The following is a 19,446-nucleotide window of genomic DNA, read 5'->3' on the forward strand; positions in this document are numbered from 1 at the left end:
AAGTCAGTAGAGTCCAACTCTCTGTAAGAACATTCACAGTTTTCGGAGCACTTTCACATGATCCTAGAGCCAGTCCCTTGGGATGGGCAAGGCAAGGACTATTACTCCATTGTAGAGTTTAGGGAACAGGGTCTCAGAAGAGGTAATAAGACTGCCCAATGTCATATAGCTAGTGAGCAGTATAACCAGGATTCAAACAGAATTAATCTCATTCTCCATTAAGTCTTCTTCCTGCTATATATTGATGCTATAAAAAAAAGTTTGATTCAAAGCACTGAAGACAAGAAGACCAATAAGAATGTTGCTGTAATAATTCAGGACTAGAGTGTTGAAGGCCCAGCCTAAAGTAGCAAAAAAAACACAAAAAACAAACAAACAAAAAAAAACCAGATGCTATGGTTCTTTATAACTTACCATGGAACAAACTGACAATGCAGCACAGCACCCACTGTTTATAGAGAAGAGCAAGAGTAGACAGTCTGAGGATAGAACAATGCAGTTATATTTAACTGGAAATGACCTAAAACCATCCCCAAAGGAATAAATATTAACAGTAAAATTCATATACCATGTCCATATTTTTCCAGACAGCTAAAGGCAATGTTTTGGACAAGGTTCCTAAGCAAACAACACTTTATATGTCTATGCATTTTTATGAGGCATTTCTGTCTTGGTAGTGTTTCTTTTCTTTGTCAATTTCAATTTTCATTTCTCAGAGCTAATTGGTCATATGATCTATTACCTCATCTAGATTTCCAGTGAGAAAAATTGGCATAAAAAGTTCAAGGAGCTAGACTTCAAAGTTTTTCATAAAGCTGTTCAGTAAAACTGTCAGCTTACCAACTAATTACTTAATGATGATTTACTAAGAAGACACCAAGATACGCCATTGCCAGATTAATTTTAAGGAATCTCTCTGCTAGAATCATTAAACCACTGAAAATCTGCCATGGTCTTCCAAGACTGATAGAAATTAAACACAAACTCATCAACTTGGCATTTAAGGGCCTCTCCAATAGTGCCACTTCTTACATTTCCAGTTGTTTCCTACTGCTTATTATTCCTTTATGGTATCTACTCTTTTCAGCCAAATTAAACCACATGATACACTGGATGTTCTTATCTTTGCTCATTTCTGTCCTACTTGCCCTTGAGCCCTATCTCCAATGCTACTTTCTTGATCAACTCTACTCAATTTTTCCAACAAGAAGTTGGGAACAGTTTCTTCTAAACTTCCAGAGTCCTTTATTTATATCTTATTTACAGCACTGAGCCCTTTGTATTTTAGGTCATTGTTGTTTGCCTATGTGTCATCTCTCTGCTATTAAAATGAACTCCTTAAAGTCTCAGTGCAGGTAGTGATCATCTCTGTATCCCCTACATCTCTGATCATGTACCTTGCAATAATTCATTCCCTAAGGCCAATCAAATGTTTATTGAATGAAAGGGCTTGTTGGAAAACTCTAAAAGTTGATTGATACGTCTATCCAAATATCAATGTAACAATCCTTTACTGAGTGCCTACCATGTGACCAGCAATGCATTAGGCCCTGTGGATACCAACATATTTTAACAATTCTGAGTCTAATTAGAAGAGGGAGGGAGAGAAGGGAAGAGTTCATTTTGATACAGTATGGCAAGCATCTACATAGGAGGATAAGGGAACACAAGAAGAGTCACCTAAGCCAATCTGGGGCAAAGAAGAAGCTTTGGAAAGAAAGGTTAAACTAACACTCAGACTTAAAGAATGAGTGAGAATTAAACAAATCAGACCTGTAAATGATAATCCAGGCAGAGAAAACCTTTATCAAAATGCTGAGATCTGAGAGACTGTATAGTGGTGGTGCTGTGTGGGGACTGGCAAGGGTTGAGACTGGAGAGGCCAAGAGATGCTGGCTGTGGTGGCCTTGGTAAGGATTCTGTACTTAGCTTAGGTTTCATGGAGCCCCTAAAGGGTGTTTAAGACCTCCAGAATTTAGCCTAGGTGCATTTGAAGAACACAAGAGACACAGCAAGTCAATGCCTATAAAACAAATTCTCATGGTTTTAACTATATTTTGCCATTCATTATTAAATTCTGTTTTAAAAAAAAGACCAAAAGTGACTATTTTTGTTGAGGAAGTGGTTAATGCCAGTCTCTGGCAGCATGTTAAGGATTAAACCACCACAGAGCCCTTTCCAGAAAGTGTACTCTTAATTTTGAGCACTTTCCCAGTTTTCTCCTTAGTTTACAACCACCTCACCCTCTTCCCAGACCACAGGAATTTTCCCCATACTCTTTCAACATCACACTTCATTAGTAAACATCACCAACAGACATATGATGTTTAAAAATTCTTTACCTTCTAAGTCATGTAAAATTACACTGCTAGAGTTCAGCTTGGGGATTCCATAACATTACATATGTACCTTCACTTTCAAAACAAAAGATGTATTCCAAGTTAGTCCTAAGGCAAATTTCTGTAAAGCAAACTTGATTTTCCTATGTTGTTTTAAGACCATTTGAGCCATGTTACCCAAGAAAAGACAATTTGACCCCATCCAAAAAAGATAGAGCTCACAATTAAATGGCTCCTTATCCCTGATGTTCACCGTATATATCAGATACCAGGAAAATAATAACTACCCATGAAAGACCCAACCAAATAATAAAAGCAAAATTATTCTCTAATTTGTGACAGGCAAGGAATCTTGACCTGCTAAACAAATGTAGGCCCATTTTCATCTTCAACTGTGACTCTTCATAAAGTGTTTCCTTATGAGCTGCTCACACACTAGTTCCTTCATTAAGACTTTTCTAAGTTAAAAATGTTTTTTTTATTTTTAAATTATACCTACCCTAGTGATTCTACTCCAAGGTTTATATTTTTTAAATGAGTGTTTATATCTACTAAAACTATGATAAAAAATGTTCATAGTAGCTGTATTCATAATATTCAAAACCTAGAAACAACCCAAATTCATCAATAGGGACATTTTAAAGTTTGAAATCAGACAAAACTGACTTATGATGACAGTGCTCAGAATACTTGTTAATCTTGGGAAAGGTTATTAACCAGAAGGAGGCAAGAGAAAATTATGAGGGGCTGGAAATGTCTATATCTTGACCTGGGTGGAGTTCACACATGCATAAAATTTCATTGAAGTGTACACTTAATATTTGTGCGATCTACTACCTATAAGTATACCTTTATTAAAGAAAAAAAAGAAAAAGGTAAGTTTCTATATTAGATTTATGTATGGTATAGACTGGCAATAGAGATCAAAATTATGCTAAAATAATATGCTCTTTCACAATATCAGAGTAGAAATACCCCCCTACACACACACACACACACACACACACACACACACATTAAATCTAAATGAAAATCTGGGCACAGTTGGACACACCTGTAATCCCAGCAATTTGGGAGTGTAATTCCAGCAATTTGTGAGGCTCAGACAGGAGGATCACAAGATTGAGGCCAACCTCAGTGAATTTGTGAGGCCCTCAGCAACTTAGTGAGACTTTGTCTCAAAAAATAAAGAGGGTTGGGAATGTAGTCCAATGATAAAGCACCCCTGGGTTAAATCCCTAGTACCAAAAATGTTTTAAAAAATACAAAATGTAAATGAAAACAGTTAAAGACTTCAGATATTATCTATAAGGCTAATTTATTAGATTTTTTAAATTTATAGTATTAAAAATATTAGGTATATTTACAGACTCACTTTGATTATGAATTTGCAAAATTATTAATTGTTCTCTCCTTCAGTAGCATTTGCTGATCTTCATCAGGGAAATATACTGAATTTGAATTTTTTACATAAAAAGGAAGACCACTGGGCTAAGGTGACTCCAGTCCCCCAGTTCTTACTTAACCAAACCAATATCAAACTCTCTATAGACAGGAAAATGAAACTGAACTTTAACCAATTGAAAACCACCAAATAACCTCTAATAAAAGAATTCAACAATTAGAAACTATCTAATCTCTTGGGACTTTCTATTTTAACCAATAAAATATTTTCTTTGCCTTACTTCTTCAAGTACCTTATAAAAGTTTTCCCTTCATGCCCCCTCTGCAGAGCCAAACTACTTAAGGTTTGGTGTCACCCAATATAAGAATCCCTATCTGCCCAAATAAACTCTTTAAAATTTTCATGTACTCAAGCTTACCTTTTAACAAATTCATTCTTCAAATCTTATTGCAATAAAGTATGTATTGCAAGACAGACTGCATAGAATGCTGGCCTATGAATTAGGAGAGCAAGGTTCTATTTCTGCTCTGCCTTTTATGGTCAAGTCACCTTGGGCCAGTCTTGCAAGCTCTCTAATATTACCTATCCTCATGAATATAATACTTTCTCCATGGGCCTAAAGTGAGGATCAAATGAGAAAATTGATATGAAAGTGCTTTGTAAACTTTAAAGAAATGTTAATATGTCCTGAACTAAGTGTTTAATAAGAGCTTGTGTCTGGGTGTGGCCAATAGAAAATGTACTTACATTTCAAAGCTTGTACTCCAGTTTCACATATCTTACATTTCACTGGAGAGTCAGGATCAGCAACTATACTTGCATTCTAATATCTCTGAGAAGTTGAAACAATTCCATTACAACAAGTACTGAAAATAGATGTATAAAGTGAAGTACAATTAATAGTCTCCTTCCTTGATATTCCTAGTTATGAGTTTTAGATGACTCTTCAGCCATGAAACATCCACTGTATTCAGATGATACACTGAGAACTTTGAATTGCTTCTGCAACAGCCAAGCAGTACACATAGTGCCAAAGTACCCCTGCATTCTGAATATCAAAATAATTTATTCTGAAAGCTGCTTCCATTCCTACCCTCTGCCATACATCATGACCACTATAATGAATTTTTTAAATTTTTTTAGTTGTTGATAGATCTTCATTTTATTTATTTATATGCAATGCTGAGAATTGAACTCAGTGCCTTATAGATGCAGGCCAGTGCACTACTGCTAAGCCATAGCCCCAGCTTCTATAATGAATTTTAATAATATTCCTCACTCTGAACTCTTTGTTAGCACCCCAAATACTCTTTGCAAGAGGTCCAAATGGAAAGTGCATTTTCCTGTGCACTTTTGAAGTTTGTGTCTCTGATGAGAGGAAGAGATATAGGCTAGAGTTACTCAAAACACTTCCTGTCACCAACTGTTCTTTCTAGGGCCCCAATAGGCAAACCCCAATTGGAGAGCCTGGTAATGTGAAAGGAGCTTGAAAGAAGAAAAAATTAGGGTGATCTGGTTTCAAGGGCCCTAGTGGCTCCTGTTCCTGGAGTTTCAGTTCTTAGTCCAACAATAAAGCTCTCCAAACTAGAGCAAACATGCAGATAAACAAAATGGGATAGAGAAGGTAAATTCCGAACCTTTCAGGATCCTTGATCCCTTCAGCTGTTAAGTCCAATCTAGAAGGCTTTGTTGAGCCCACCTAGCTGCAGAGTGGAGACCACTTTTACAAAAGTAGTTTGACATCAGCAAGAAGGGTCAAATCACAAGGAAAGATACAGAAAATCATGAAAATCTAAAAGGACTCACACATTTTCACATACACACATACACAAATACACACACAGCCTTAAAGATGTGGGACCATTTACTACAGGGGCAAACATTAGGAAAAAAAAAACATTTCAATATGCCTTAAAATATCATGGTTTTTATAGGATAACAACTAGTAGTTAATAATGACCTTTAACCCACTCAAATGAAATTATGATGCATCTATTCTATATAAGAAGTCAGGGGAATACAGTGTCTTTTGGAGAACTCCATTTAGAATAGTTAAAAAGTTAAAATCTCATGATGGTTAGATTGAGAAAATCATGAGTCATTTGGAAAAAAAAATGGTGGGGGGAAAGCCATCTGGGAAAAAATTCCCTTTTCCCAGAAACAGTCAGGTTATAGAGATCCTACTGTAGTTGGTAAGACAAGAAGAGTACTGGGTTATACCGTAGAGACAAGTATTGTAGAAAACCAGATTAAGAATATGAATGTGGGTAATAAGCATAGTCCCGAAAGCTTCCTAAAAAAAGCAAAGCTTGGGGCTTGCTGGGTTTGAGTCTCTCCATCCATTGGTTAGTGCTAGCTTTCTTGGTTGCCACAATTAGGCAATCCTTCCAAAGCCTCAGGTTCAGAATCACTGAAGACAACTAGTACTTAGGGAAATTTCATGAAAGTGAATAAAGAAAAAGATGAGATAAAGACCCTGGTCCCATTCTACTATAGTATAAAGGAGCCAGCCAAAGCTTCAATAGACTAAATGAGCAAAGCCTCTGTCATAGCAGTAATTTTTCCAAGCAGCAAAGAAATTGTGGGACTTAAGAAAGATGTTCTATCCACAGTTACATACCTTGATATTATTGGAAAAGCAAGGTTTAGCAAAGAATTTTTATTCTTAAAAATAAAAATCAACTTTTATTTTTATATAGAAGTATATCAATGAGAACTACAAATCCTTGCTAAAAGAAATTAAAGAAGACAAAGTAAATGAAAAGACATCCCATACTCATGGATTGGAAGACTTAATATTGTTAAAATGTCCGTACTACCTAAAGTGATATACAGATTCAGTCCCTATCAAAATCCCAATTACTGTTTTGGCTTTTTTTGCAGAAACAGAAAAAAAAAATCATTCTAAAATTCATACGGAATCTCCAAGAACCCCGAATAACCAAAACAATTTTTAAAAAGAAGAAGAAAGTTAGAGGACTCAAATGTTCTGGTTTTGAAAAATATTACAAAGCTAAAGTAGTCAAAACAGTATGATACTGGCATAAAGGCATCCGACAAGTAGAACAATGTAATAGAATAAGGTGTCTAGAAGTGAATTCTAGTATATATGTCCAAATAATCTTCAGCAAGGGTTCCAACCACTCAATGATGAAGGATAGTCTCTTCAAGAGATGATTTTGGAACTCTGGATATCCACATGCAAAAGTCTAAAGTTGCATCCTGATAATATACCATATGCAAAAATTAACTCAAAATGAATTAAAGATTTAAACATAAGACCTAAAACTATAAAATACCTAGGAAAAAACACATAGGAAAAGCTTTATGACATTGGATTTGGGAATGGTTTCTTGGATATAACATCAACATAGGCAATAAAAATAAAAATAGGCAATGAGACTACATCAAATTTAAAAACATTTGTGCATCAAAGGATACAATCAACAGAGTGAGAATGTAACCTAAAAACGGGAGAAAATATTTGAAAATCATATATCCAATAAGGGGTTAATATCCAGAATATATAAAGTACTCCTACAGCTTAACAACAAAAAATCACAATAGCCTGATTTTTTGATCCAAAAATGATATAAAAATGGCCAATAAGCATTTGAAAAGATGTTCAACAGCACTAATATTCAGAGAAATACAAATTAAAACCTCAATCAGATATCATACTACATCCATTTAGGATGACTATAGAAAACAAGAAATGTTGGAAAGGATGTTGAGAAGTTGAAATGCTATGCAATATTGATGGGATTGTAAGATGATGCAAGCCCTATGGAAAACAGTATGTAATTTCCTCAAAAAAATTAAAAAAAGAACTACCATGTGGTGCAGCATTCCCACTTTGGGGTACATATCCAAAAGTATTGAAATCTGGGTCTCAAAATGATACTTGGATGCCCATGTTCATAGTAGTGTTGTTATCAACAACCAAGAGTAGAAGTGACGTGAAAGATATATCTCTATCTATCTAATTATAATATACACATACACATACTATATTATCTTACTTAAATGAGATATCTAAACATTTAAGGCATCAAATTCATAAAAACAAAAAATAAAAAGGTGGTGAGCAGGAACTTGGAATCAGGAAATGAAGATCTGAGTAAATTTACCTGTTCTTAATTATACAACATCCATGTCTTCTTTAAGTAACCACTTATATATTCTGGTTCCATGAAAAGATGGAGTAGATTCACTTTTCCCTGTTTCTCCCAGTAAGCATAGTTAAAAACACTGGGCATTACAAATAAGTATTCATTATATATTATATTTATTTATAAATATATTTATGATTCATCTCTCATGTGTCTCTAATAGGTAGAAAGAAGTCTGGGCTAGGGATCTATCTAAAGGCCCAAGAAATGATATAGGAGTGAGTTTCCTGAGGTGTTTTTGTTTGTTTGTTTGTTTGTTTGTTTGTGTGTGTGTGTGTGTGTTGGAGTGGGGGATGCCAAGGATTGAACTCAGGGGCACTCAACCACTGAGCCACATCCCCAGCCCTATTTTGTATTTTATTTAGAGACAGGGTCTCTCTGAGTTGCTTAGCACCTCGCTTTTTGCTGAGGCTGACTTTGAACTCGCAATCCTCCTACTCAGCCTCCTGAGACACTGGGATTACAGGGGTGTGCCACTGCGCCTGGCCTGAGTTTTGTTTTTAAATAATATATGCTAGAACTTGTGATAGGGAAACCAGCAAACTGATGAGTGTGCACCCACATCCATCAAAAAGCTAGCTTATCTTAGGTCAAAAGATCAGGGAGGGGGAAGTTTACAAAGACAGAATACTTTCAGATGATAATTTCCCAGTCAAGCACCAAGAGAAAAACTACAATTCAACCACTACTCTCATCAGGGAGTCTAGACTTCCACCTTCATCTGGCTTTATTTTATTATTGGTACATTATGATTATACATAACAGCAGGATTAATTAAAATATATACATACACGCACATAACATAATTTGATCAATTTCATTTCCTAGTGTCTCCCCTTTCTCTTCTCTCCTCCCTACCTCTAATTTACTGATCTCCATTCTAATTTCATGTGGTCCCTTTTCATCTGGCTTGAAATAGTCATACATACCATTCCCCTTCTCCATGAGGTAGTTTCAGAAAATGTAGATTGGAGATCTAGGATTTTCATCCCTGCCAGGCAGCAATGAGCCTCCCAAAACATGATGGTAATAGAGGCCTCTTTCTCTAAGTCTAGATGGTAATGGTGTAGACCTAGTGAGGATCCTGAAATTTACCCTTGCCCAGTAACAATGGCACTCCTACTCCTATCCTGTAATCAATATATGGTGAGTAGGAAACTAAATTCTCACCTCCATCTGGCATTAATGAATGCATACCCCATTCCTCCTGAATGGTGTTAGAGTAGGCTTGCTAAAACAGATGAATGAAATAAGATCTAGAGTCTCATAATCTAAAAGTCCAGAATGTAATAAAAATGTACTCATGTTGCAAATAAACAGGAACATATAAATTTGAATGAGAAAAGATATTCAACAGACACCAACACTGTGATGATACAGATATTGGAATCATCCAAAATAGACTTTAAATAAACCAACTTAAAATGCTTCAAAAAGTAATTACAGGGGAGAGAGGGAAGGGGAGGGGGCATGGGAGTAATAATTGTGGAATGAGATGACCATCATTATCCTAGGTAACTGTATGACTGCAAATATGGTACAACTCTACATGGTGTACAATCAGAGAAATTAAAAGTTGTGCTCCATTTGTGTACAATGAATCAAAAAGCTTTCTGCTGTCAAGTATAACTGATTAGAACTAATAGAAATACATTTTTAAAAAGAGAAAAAAACTCAAAAAAGTAATTATAAACATGCTGGAAACGAATTTAAAAAATAGAAAGTCTCAGAAAAGAAATAGAATGTATACAATAGAAACAAATGGAAGTTTTAGAAATGAAAAACCAAATAACCAAATGAAAAAAAAACACTAGATGGGCTTAATAGCAAAAATAAGATGGCATAGGAAAGAACAAGTGAAACTGGTGATAGAATAATAGAAATTACACAGTCCAAACAACCTAAAGAAAAGAAATTAGAAAAAAAGTGAACAGAGCTTCTGAGACTATGGGGCTATAATGGTATATTAAACGTTCATGTCATTAGAGTACCAAAATGAGAGAAAAATCAGTGTGAGGCTAAGAGTATTCAAAAAATAATTGGTGAAACGCTTCCAAAATTTTATAAATTAATTAATTTTTAAATTGACAAATAAAAGTAGCATTTATGGTGTATGATAAAATGTTTTAATGTGCATATACATCCTAGAATGGCTAAATCATGAAAATCTTTAAAATTTGGCAAAATATATAAACCTATAGATTCAAGAAGCTGAACAAATCCCAATATTATAAATGCAAATGATTCACATGAAGTCAACATAATCAAAAATAAAGAAAGAGAAAAGAATCTAAAAAGGTATGAGACAGTGATACTTTACTTATAGAGGAAAAACTGAATGAGAACAGACTTCTTAACAAGAGCCTTGGTGCACAAACAGAAATATACTTTTTTTTTCAAGTGCCTAGAGGAAAAAGCTATTAATCCATAATTCTATATCCAGATAAAACATCCTTTAGGGGTAAATAAAGATATAATCAAATGAAGAAAAACCAAGAATTCATTGCCATCAGATATATCTAAAGGAATGCATGACTGAAGGAAATTTTTGAAATGGAAAGGGAAGATGAAAGAAGGGATCTGTGAATATCAGGAAGAAAAAAACATAACAACACAAAGAGCAAAAATATTGGTATATACAATAGACTTTCTTTGTTTTTCATAGTTTTCTAAATTATGATTGACAACTAAAGCAAAAAATCATAACATTGATGTGATTCTAAAAGTACATAGAAGTAATATTTAAGAAAATTATAACACAAATGGAAGAGTAAAGTGACTTAAAGAGTGGTAATGTTTCTATACTTTACTCAAACTGTTAAAATGTCAACACAGGATCTCTGATAATGTTACCAATGCATGAGCGTGCATGTGCTCAAACATACAATAAGTAAGTCAAAACACAATTCTAAAAAGGTTACAAATGACCCAAAAGAAGCCAGGTAAAACAAAGCAGAAAACAAAACCAAAACAGCAGACTTAGGCCCTAACATATGAAGTTTTGCATAAAATATATATTGTGTAAACGTATCAAATAAAAGACTGACATTGGCAAATAGAGAAAAACATGATCCAACTATATGCTGTCTACAAGAAACTCAATTCAAATACAACAATATAGGCAGACTAAAAACATAAAGATGGAAAGAGCTATATCATGTAAACATGATTTTTTAAAGGAACAATTTCTATATTATATCAGGTAAAGTGGATTTCAGAGTACAGAAAATTGCAAGGGATAGGGGGAAACCACCTAATGATAAATAGGCCAATCCATCAGGATGACATAGGGATCCCAAATTTGTTTGCACTAAACAATATAGCCTTAAAATACATGAAGCAAAACTGATAAAACTGAAAAGAGAAGTGGATAAGTCAACAATTATAGTTGGGGATTTCAACATCCTTTATTTCAGAAACTGATACGGAAGATGTGAACAACACAATAAACCAACAAGATCTAATTGGCATTTATGGAACACTCTGCCCAATATAGAAGAATATACATTTTTCAAGTTGCCATGAAACATTCACCAAGAAAAACCATATCCTGAGTTATAAAACAGACATGAGCAAGTTTGAAATAACTGAAATTTTGTTGCTCAATCTTTAAAATGTTTTTCTAACTATTATAGAATCAAACTAAAAGATGGGAAACGAAAGAAAATGAGAAAGTTTTCAAACAATTAGAACTTAAGCAATGTACCTCTGAATAATCCATAGGTCAAAGAGGAAGTCTTAAGTAAACAAATTCATTAAACTGAATGAAAATGAAAATACATCATACCAAAATATGTGACATACAAACTTGATGGCAGAGTAGAATAAAAACAAACTAGTATTTGTCAGGGGTTATGAATGGTGGAGGTAGGTAATGAGCATGACTAAAAATTGGTAACACAGAAGAACATTTCCTGATTGTGATGATAGTTAAATGAATCTATGCATGTGAAAAATAATATAAAACTATAAGCACATATTGTTTTAATGATAGTTTCTTGTTTTTCATATTATAATTATGTAAAATCTAATGATTGAGGTAAACAGGATGAATGTTATATAGAATCTTTCTGTGCTATTTTTACAGTTTCATATGGACCTTTTATTATTCATATATTTTTAAAAAGCAATCACTTAAAAGCTAGTAACTCCAAAACAAACGTGTGGGAGCTAAAACTCAGAAAATAAATAAACAAAATGTTTTACCATAATAGTCTATAACAGTATGCCAGTTTAATGAAGGGATAGATTTTTAAATAAGAAAACTTTTTATAGGCCAGTGACATACAATACCAAGGACATTTAACAATGGGATCAAAAAACACATGTGATTTTAGATGCCTTTCAGTAGATAAATGGATAAAGAAAATGTGGTATATATACACAATGGAATATTACTCAGCATTAAAACAGAATAAAATCATGGCATTTTCATGTAAATGGATGGAGTTGGAGAATATAATGCTAAGTGAAGTTAGCCAATCCCAAAAACCAAACACCGAATGTTTTCTCTGATTTAAGGATGCTGATTCATAATGTGGTTGGGGGGGGGGGTATAGGAACTCTAGATAGGGAAAAGGAGAGGAAGGGAAAGAGGAGGGAGAATGGGGTAGGAAAGACAGTGGAATGAGATGGACATCATTACCATAAGTTCACATATGAAGACACGAATGGTGTGACTCTACTTTGTGTACAACCAGAGATGTGAAAAATTGTGCTCTATATGTGTAATGTGAATTATAAAGCATTCTGCTATCATATATAACAAATTAAAATAAAAACACGTGTGATTAAAGTATATTATAGCCACAGATTAAAACATCACATTCTAGGCAATCACAATTGTGAAGTGCTGGCAACATTTGCAACCAATGAGAAATCAATTGCGAAGGGTTTTGAGGCCAGTTGTTCAAAATTTATCTAGTAAGTGGTATGAATGGAGGAGTTCCATGCTAGATAACACAGAACCTATTCCTATGATTGTCCTGCAGTTAAGTGATTTGCATATACTCTGTGTGTGGTCTTCCCCCCACACACATTTTTTTCACTAAAAGAAAGTATTCATTCCCAGGTGTGCTATAGAAAGAATATTTGCATTAGGTAAAATATTTAGTAAGGATTTAAAAGAAGCAAGTGGAGAAAACTTAACCTTCTACATAGTCCCAAATGGTAGCCACTAGCCAGATGAAGCTATTTAAATTCAAAATAATTAAAAGTAAATAAAATTTAGAATTCAGTTACTAAACACATTTCAGGTACTCTATAGCCACATATGCCTAATGACTACCATGCAGGAACAATAGTAGATATTGATCTTGACCAACATCACAAAAGGTTCTATTGGATCCTATTAACCTAGAACATGAAAAACATGCCATTTCCCCACAATCAGACAGAGTTACAGCCCAAAGAATTCTGACAGAAATTTTTATTGTATCATCTGGGATTTTCAGTTACATATAATTTCATCTTCAGTAATATTCAGCAGTATGTTGCAGTAGTCATATGCTAGGGCTTTGAGGTAAAAATAAGCCTGAATTTCAATTTTAGCTCCAACTTTTACTAAACATGTTACTTCACTTCTCTATCCCTGTTTTCTCATTTTTAAAAGGTATGGGCTAGGGAACAATAATACCTACTTCATAGGGTTGTTGAAAGGGTTACATGGGATATGCACAATGTCTCACATGTGATCTATTACTGCTAGTTTTTATTAGCATTACACTTAAGTCTAGAAACTTACCTTGGCTTGTTCTAGCACTTGGTCTAGGCGACTAATAGAAAAGGCAATAGGGGAACTTCAATCATATAAGCAGCAAGGGAGTGAGACCCTAACAGAGTTCCCATTGTCCCTTGATAGCTATAAACAGCAAACACATTGTTTCCATAACTTGGGGCCAGACACAGAAAAAAGCTTCTCTTCTAAGATACATTTACCTTGAAGTTTGCAAAAAGTCAAGAATACCTTACCCTTGGCCCTAAGGGAGTCTGAGTTGGAAGTGAGCTACCATGTCTACCAAATAAAATAAAAGCACAATTTATTGTCTATAAAAGATCACCTGAAGAAGTCATTCAGTAGGAGAGACATTTGGAGTTTCCCAGCTGCTTATAACAATCTGATCCAGTTCCTTGATGTATCATTATGAGGAAATGTCACTATGCACAATTCTTTATGAATACCATACAATGGGTCTACTCTACCTTCATAATAAACTGGGTAAGTATTTACCAAGCATCTACTAAATACAAACTATGGTTGGCAGGCTAAATTCAGTCAATCTCATGTTTTGTATGGAAAACAAGGTAAGGATGATTTTTACATTTTAAATGGTTAGGAGAAATTCCTTCAATCACTATTAATGAACACTGAATGGCTTTGTAAATATAGCTTTTGCTGCACACTTCAAATGCTTCTTAATTAATTCAACATAAAATTACAAGGCAAAACAATGTATATGTGAAATTTACATCATAGTAAAGTCATTTTAACAACTAACATTTAATTACAAGTAATATCAAGATGCTTTATATACTTCCTATGATATGACAAATCATAACAATAAACAAAAATGTGATACCACTTCATACCCACTAAAATGAGTATAATAAAAAGAAAGTATGTATTTGTAAATATGTGGAGAACTTTGAGCCCAAATAAGTTACTAGTGGGAAGGTAAAATGGTATAGTCATGGGGGCTGGAGTTTTAGCTCAGTGATAGAGTGCTTGCCTTGTATGTGTGAGGCGCTGGGTTCAATTCCCAGCACTACATATAAATAGGCAAATAAAATAAAGGTCCATCAACAACTAAAAAATATTTTTAAAAAAATGGTATAGCCAAGAGCTGGGATTGTAGCTCAGTGGAAGAGTGCTTGCTTTGCATGTGTGAGGCACTGGGTTCCATCCTCAGCACCACATATGAGGAAATAAATTAAAAAATAAAGGTATTGTGTCCATCTACAACTAAAAAAAAATTTTAAAAATTATATAGCCACTTTGGTAAATAGTATGTCAGTTCCTCAAAAACTAATAACAAGTTTAAATTAAATATAAAACATAGCTACCATAAACTATAGATATAGATAACATATGACCAGCAATTCCATTCCCAGACATGAACACAAGAGAAATGAAAACATGTGCTTGCATAGAAATTTGTATGCAACTGTTTATTAGCAGCATTATTCACAGCATCTCAAAGGTGATAACAATTCAAATGCCCATAAACTTATGAATTAATAAAAAGGATGTGTTAGATCGATAAAATGAAATATTATTTAGCCATGAAAACAATGAAGTAATGATATGAGCTATAATTTGGATAAATATCAAAATTATTATGCTAAATGAAAAAAGCCAGACATAAAAGACTACATACTGTATTATTCTGTTACAAATACAGAAAATAAAAATCTATAGACACAAAAGAGATGAGTAGTTGCCTAGGGTTTGGGGTAGAAATGCAAAGTAACTGAAAATAGGCACGAGGTCTCTCTTGGGTGATGTAAATGATGAAATAATATTGTACTGATAGGGGCTGTGGTTGTGGCTCAGTGGAAGAGCACTTGCCTCGCACATGTGAGGTACTGGGTTCGATCACCAGCACCACATAAAAATAAATAAATAAATATAAAAATATTATACTGATGGCAACATAACTTGATAAATACTTAAAATCATTAAATTGTACACTTAAAAAACTAATATCAGAAATCACTTTAGTTGTTGTCAAGAACTGGGAGTTGTGGGGAGAGAAGCTTGAGAATGATAGAAATAGATATTTCTATCATTCTCAATACAGTATACAGAACAGTATATATTTATAAACAAGTGCATTGAACTTTTCATCTAGCAAGGGTGAAATTTTCTGTGTCCTAAAGGTGACCTTAAAAAATGTTAAGACAAGAAACATGATCTCTACTTCCATACAAATTTGCCACATATATATTTTCTGAGTTCAAACTTTCAACAACAGTTTTTGGACCTTGAGCAAGCACAAAGGATATTTTCATATTCCAGGATTCATTTAAATGTTCATTTGAGGAGTTTTCACCTAACTTTCAAGGGAAAATTATTAATTTGCAATATAATGACATGCTAAAAGGCAAATATTAAGAGAATGATGAATCTAATAGAATTCTCTTCCACACAATGAATAGGCTCAATTAAAATCATATGCTTATGTACCCTTAATAATCTATGATGAGAATGTCACTTCATCTCTTCAGACTTCAACCAAAAAATATAACTCCCAGTCTAAGTCACAAGAAACCCACCAGAGAAATCCAAATTGAGGAATTTTCTACAAAGTATCTGACAAGTACACATAAAAAATTTAAGACCATAAAAATGAGCAAAGTCTAAGAAATCTTCACAATTGTACCAAAAGAGCCTAAAGAGACAGAATGCTTGAGTGTAATATTGTACCAAGGACACCATTCAGATTTAAAACTAGTGAAACTGGAATAAAGTGTGGAGTACAGTTAATAGTAATATACCCACGTGTGTTCATCAGTTGTGACAAATACAAAAAGATATTCAGCAAAGGTTGCTGGGATAACTTGATTATATGCATTAAAATATGAACTTAGAACTTTATCACATACCATATAGAAAAATTAACTCAAAATGAATCATAGACTTAAATATGAGAAAAAAAAACAATAAATTGTCTACAAGAATAACTAGGAGAAAGTCATTGAGGTCTTGGATTAGGTAAAGACTTCTTAGGTTTAAAAAAAGCATGAACCATAAAATAAACAAATTATAAGTAAGATATCATCAAAATTTGAAACTTTTTCACTTCAAAAGACACCTTCAAGACAAGGAAAATAGGGTCTGGGATTGTGGATCAGTGGTAGAATACTTGCCTGGTACATGTGAGGTACTGGGTTCAATTCTCAGTACTACAAAAATATAAATAAAATAAAGGTATTGTGTCTATCTGCAACTAAAAAATATTAAAGAAAAGGAGAAGACAAGCAGCTCACTGGGGGAAAATATTTATATATAATATACCTGTCAGAGACTTGTTTCTAGAATACATAAACACTTTTTACAACTCAACAATAGAAAAGATAACCCAATTTTAAAATGAGAAAAGATATGAACAGATTCTTCACCGAGGAAGACATATCAATGACTAAAAGGCATAAGAAAAAAAATGCCCACTGCCATTAGTCATTAAGGAAACAAATTTAAAATACAATGAGATATTTCACACCTACTTAGAATGGCTAAAATAGAAAATAGAGTCAATAACAAATGTTTCTGAAAATGTGGAACAATGGGAACCAACATACATTGCTAGTAGAAATGCAAAATGGTGCTGCTATTTGAAAAACAGTTTTGCAATTTCTTTAAAAGTTAAATATAAAATTTCCCTATGATCTAGCCAGTCTCAGTGGTGCATGCCTGTAATCCTAGTCACTCGGGAGGCCAAGGCTGGGGGATCTCAAGTTCAAAGCCAGCCTCAGCAACTCAGTCAGGCCCTAAACAACTAGGAAGATCCTGTATCTAAATAAAATATTAAAAAGGGCTGGGGATGTGGCTCAGTGATTAAGCACTTCTGGGTTCAATCCTCAGCACCAAAAAAAAAAAAAAAAAAAGTCCCCTATGATCCAGTAATTCCATTCTTAGGTATCTACCAAAGAGAAATGAAAACATATCTACCCAAAGTCTTGCACTCAAATTCTCTCAGCAGCATAATAGCCAACAATTGGAAGGAACTTAAATATCTGTCAGCTAGTGAATAAACAAAAACATGTTATATCCATAAAATAGAATACTAATTGCAATAAAAATTAAGGAAGTACTTATACATACTACAACATGATTGAACCTCAAAAATAGGCTACATAAAAGAAGCCCGACACAAAAGACCATACACTACATGATTCATTTACATGAGGTATAAAGAATAAGCAGATTTATAGAGACAAGAATAGATTTATTAGTCGCCTGTGCTAGGAGTGGGAATGGGGATAAACTGTAAATGGATATGAGATCTTATTGGGAAGGTAAGTGTTCTATTCCTTATTTATAGCGACAGCTGCATCACTCTGTAAACTCACTACAATCATTTAATTATAAAATTGAAATAGGTGAATTTTATGATATGTAAATACACCTCAATAAAGCTGTTAAAACAGAAAAGACAGCAGGGGAAACTAGGTGAAAGATAAATGGAAATTCTGTACTATCTTTCAAAATTTTTTATAAATCCAAAGCTGTTGTGAAATTTTAAAAATGTATTTAAATAAAAATTTAAAAATTTATGTTCATGGACGAATATCAGTATCTGGCAGTACCTATTTGTGTGAAAAGACATTTTCAAAGATGAAATAGATAAAATCTCATCACAGATCAGCATTAACAGATACATTTGGAGTCAATGTTGATGATAAGGAACACCAACTTTGAACCCCAATTAAGCAAAATGCTATCCCCAAAAGAATTCCATTCGTCTCATTAGTAGTCCTATGTTACAAAAAAGTTATTATTATAGTTTGAATTTCATCAATGAACATTTTTCAAAACTAATCTTCTCTCTTGTCATATAAATGCTTATAAAATATACTCGATTTTACCTTTTGGCCCAAAAATCCTAAAATATTTACTTTTTTTTTTTAAACAGAGAGTTTACTAAGTAAGCCCTCTTCTACACCATAACAGGATAAACATAAATACAACCAATCTCTTTCCTGAATGTATTCATTCTTATAATTACCTAGTTTGGGCATAATGCCCTTCTGGATATGCCCTATAAAGGATAAGCCTTGCATCATTTCTGCTTTGGCACTATTTGAAATTTCCATAAAAAGAAACACTATTAACTTAAATAGTTGTAGCAAAGCCTCAATGCCATAGTTATTATCGTGATATTAAAATGCCAACACCATACCACTGTATCCCTAAGAGGACCCTCATTAAGTAGTGATGTCACCAGGCTAAGGACTCACTGAGTTCTCTTAGATATCAAGTGGCTCCCAGGGCATCACACCCTGCCTTTGGCATCACACTGGTACATCATCTTAGTATGATGTTGTATGCTATCACTACTAGAGCAGAACCCTGCTCTGATGCCACTCTTCTGAGATGTCAGAATAATTAAACCCTACTTCTTTCTACTCCTGGGGCGGTGGCGGGGAGGGGGAGGGTAACCACAGACACTGGTTCCAGCTCTGGAGATTGTATTCAGCTCCAACTGTTGTCCCTTCCGCCTGCCAGTGCAGGTCAGGGCCCCCCGAGGGACAGCACCTTTAGGCTCCCGTAACTCTCTTGCCCTGCCTCTGCAACCGATTTCTGTGGCCGACTCAATGCCCCAACAGCGACCACCCACCCCAGCTCTTTCACAGAGTTCCACACGAAGCCGCTTCCCGTACCTGACTCCATTCTCCAGCTGTCATCCTGGGCCAATTCCACCGGCAACTTGATTATGGCCGTCGCAAGGGACCCTGGGACTTGTAGTTTTTCACTGCTAGAGGCCGAGTCCGTGAGGACAGGAAAGGCGCCTCCCTGCCCGGAACTGCT

The 19,446-nt window shown here is 34.4% G+C and overlaps 1 protein-coding gene across 1 annotated transcript in view; it reads right to left on the reverse strand.

The window, feature by feature from the left end:
- Atg4a (autophagy related 4A cysteine peptidase) overlaps window positions 1–19,369 on the reverse strand; it is a 56,532-nt gene extending 37,163 nt beyond the window's left edge. Inside the window, exon 1 of the mRNA XM_026402653.2 lies at window positions 19,299–19,369. Within this exon, the coding sequence (XP_026258438.1) occupies window positions 19,299–19,308 (10 nt within the window). The 5' untranslated portion in view covers window positions 19,309–19,369. The remainder of the gene's footprint in view (window positions 1–19,298) is intronic.
- Window positions 19,370–19,446: the final 77 nt, after the last annotated feature.

This window comes from Urocitellus parryii, chromosome X (genome assembly GCF_045843805.1).
Source record: "Urocitellus parryii isolate mUroPar1 chromosome X, mUroPar1.hap1, whole genome shotgun sequence".
NCBI classification, from domain to species: Eukaryota; Metazoa; Chordata; class Mammalia; order Rodentia; family Sciuridae; genus Urocitellus; species Urocitellus parryii.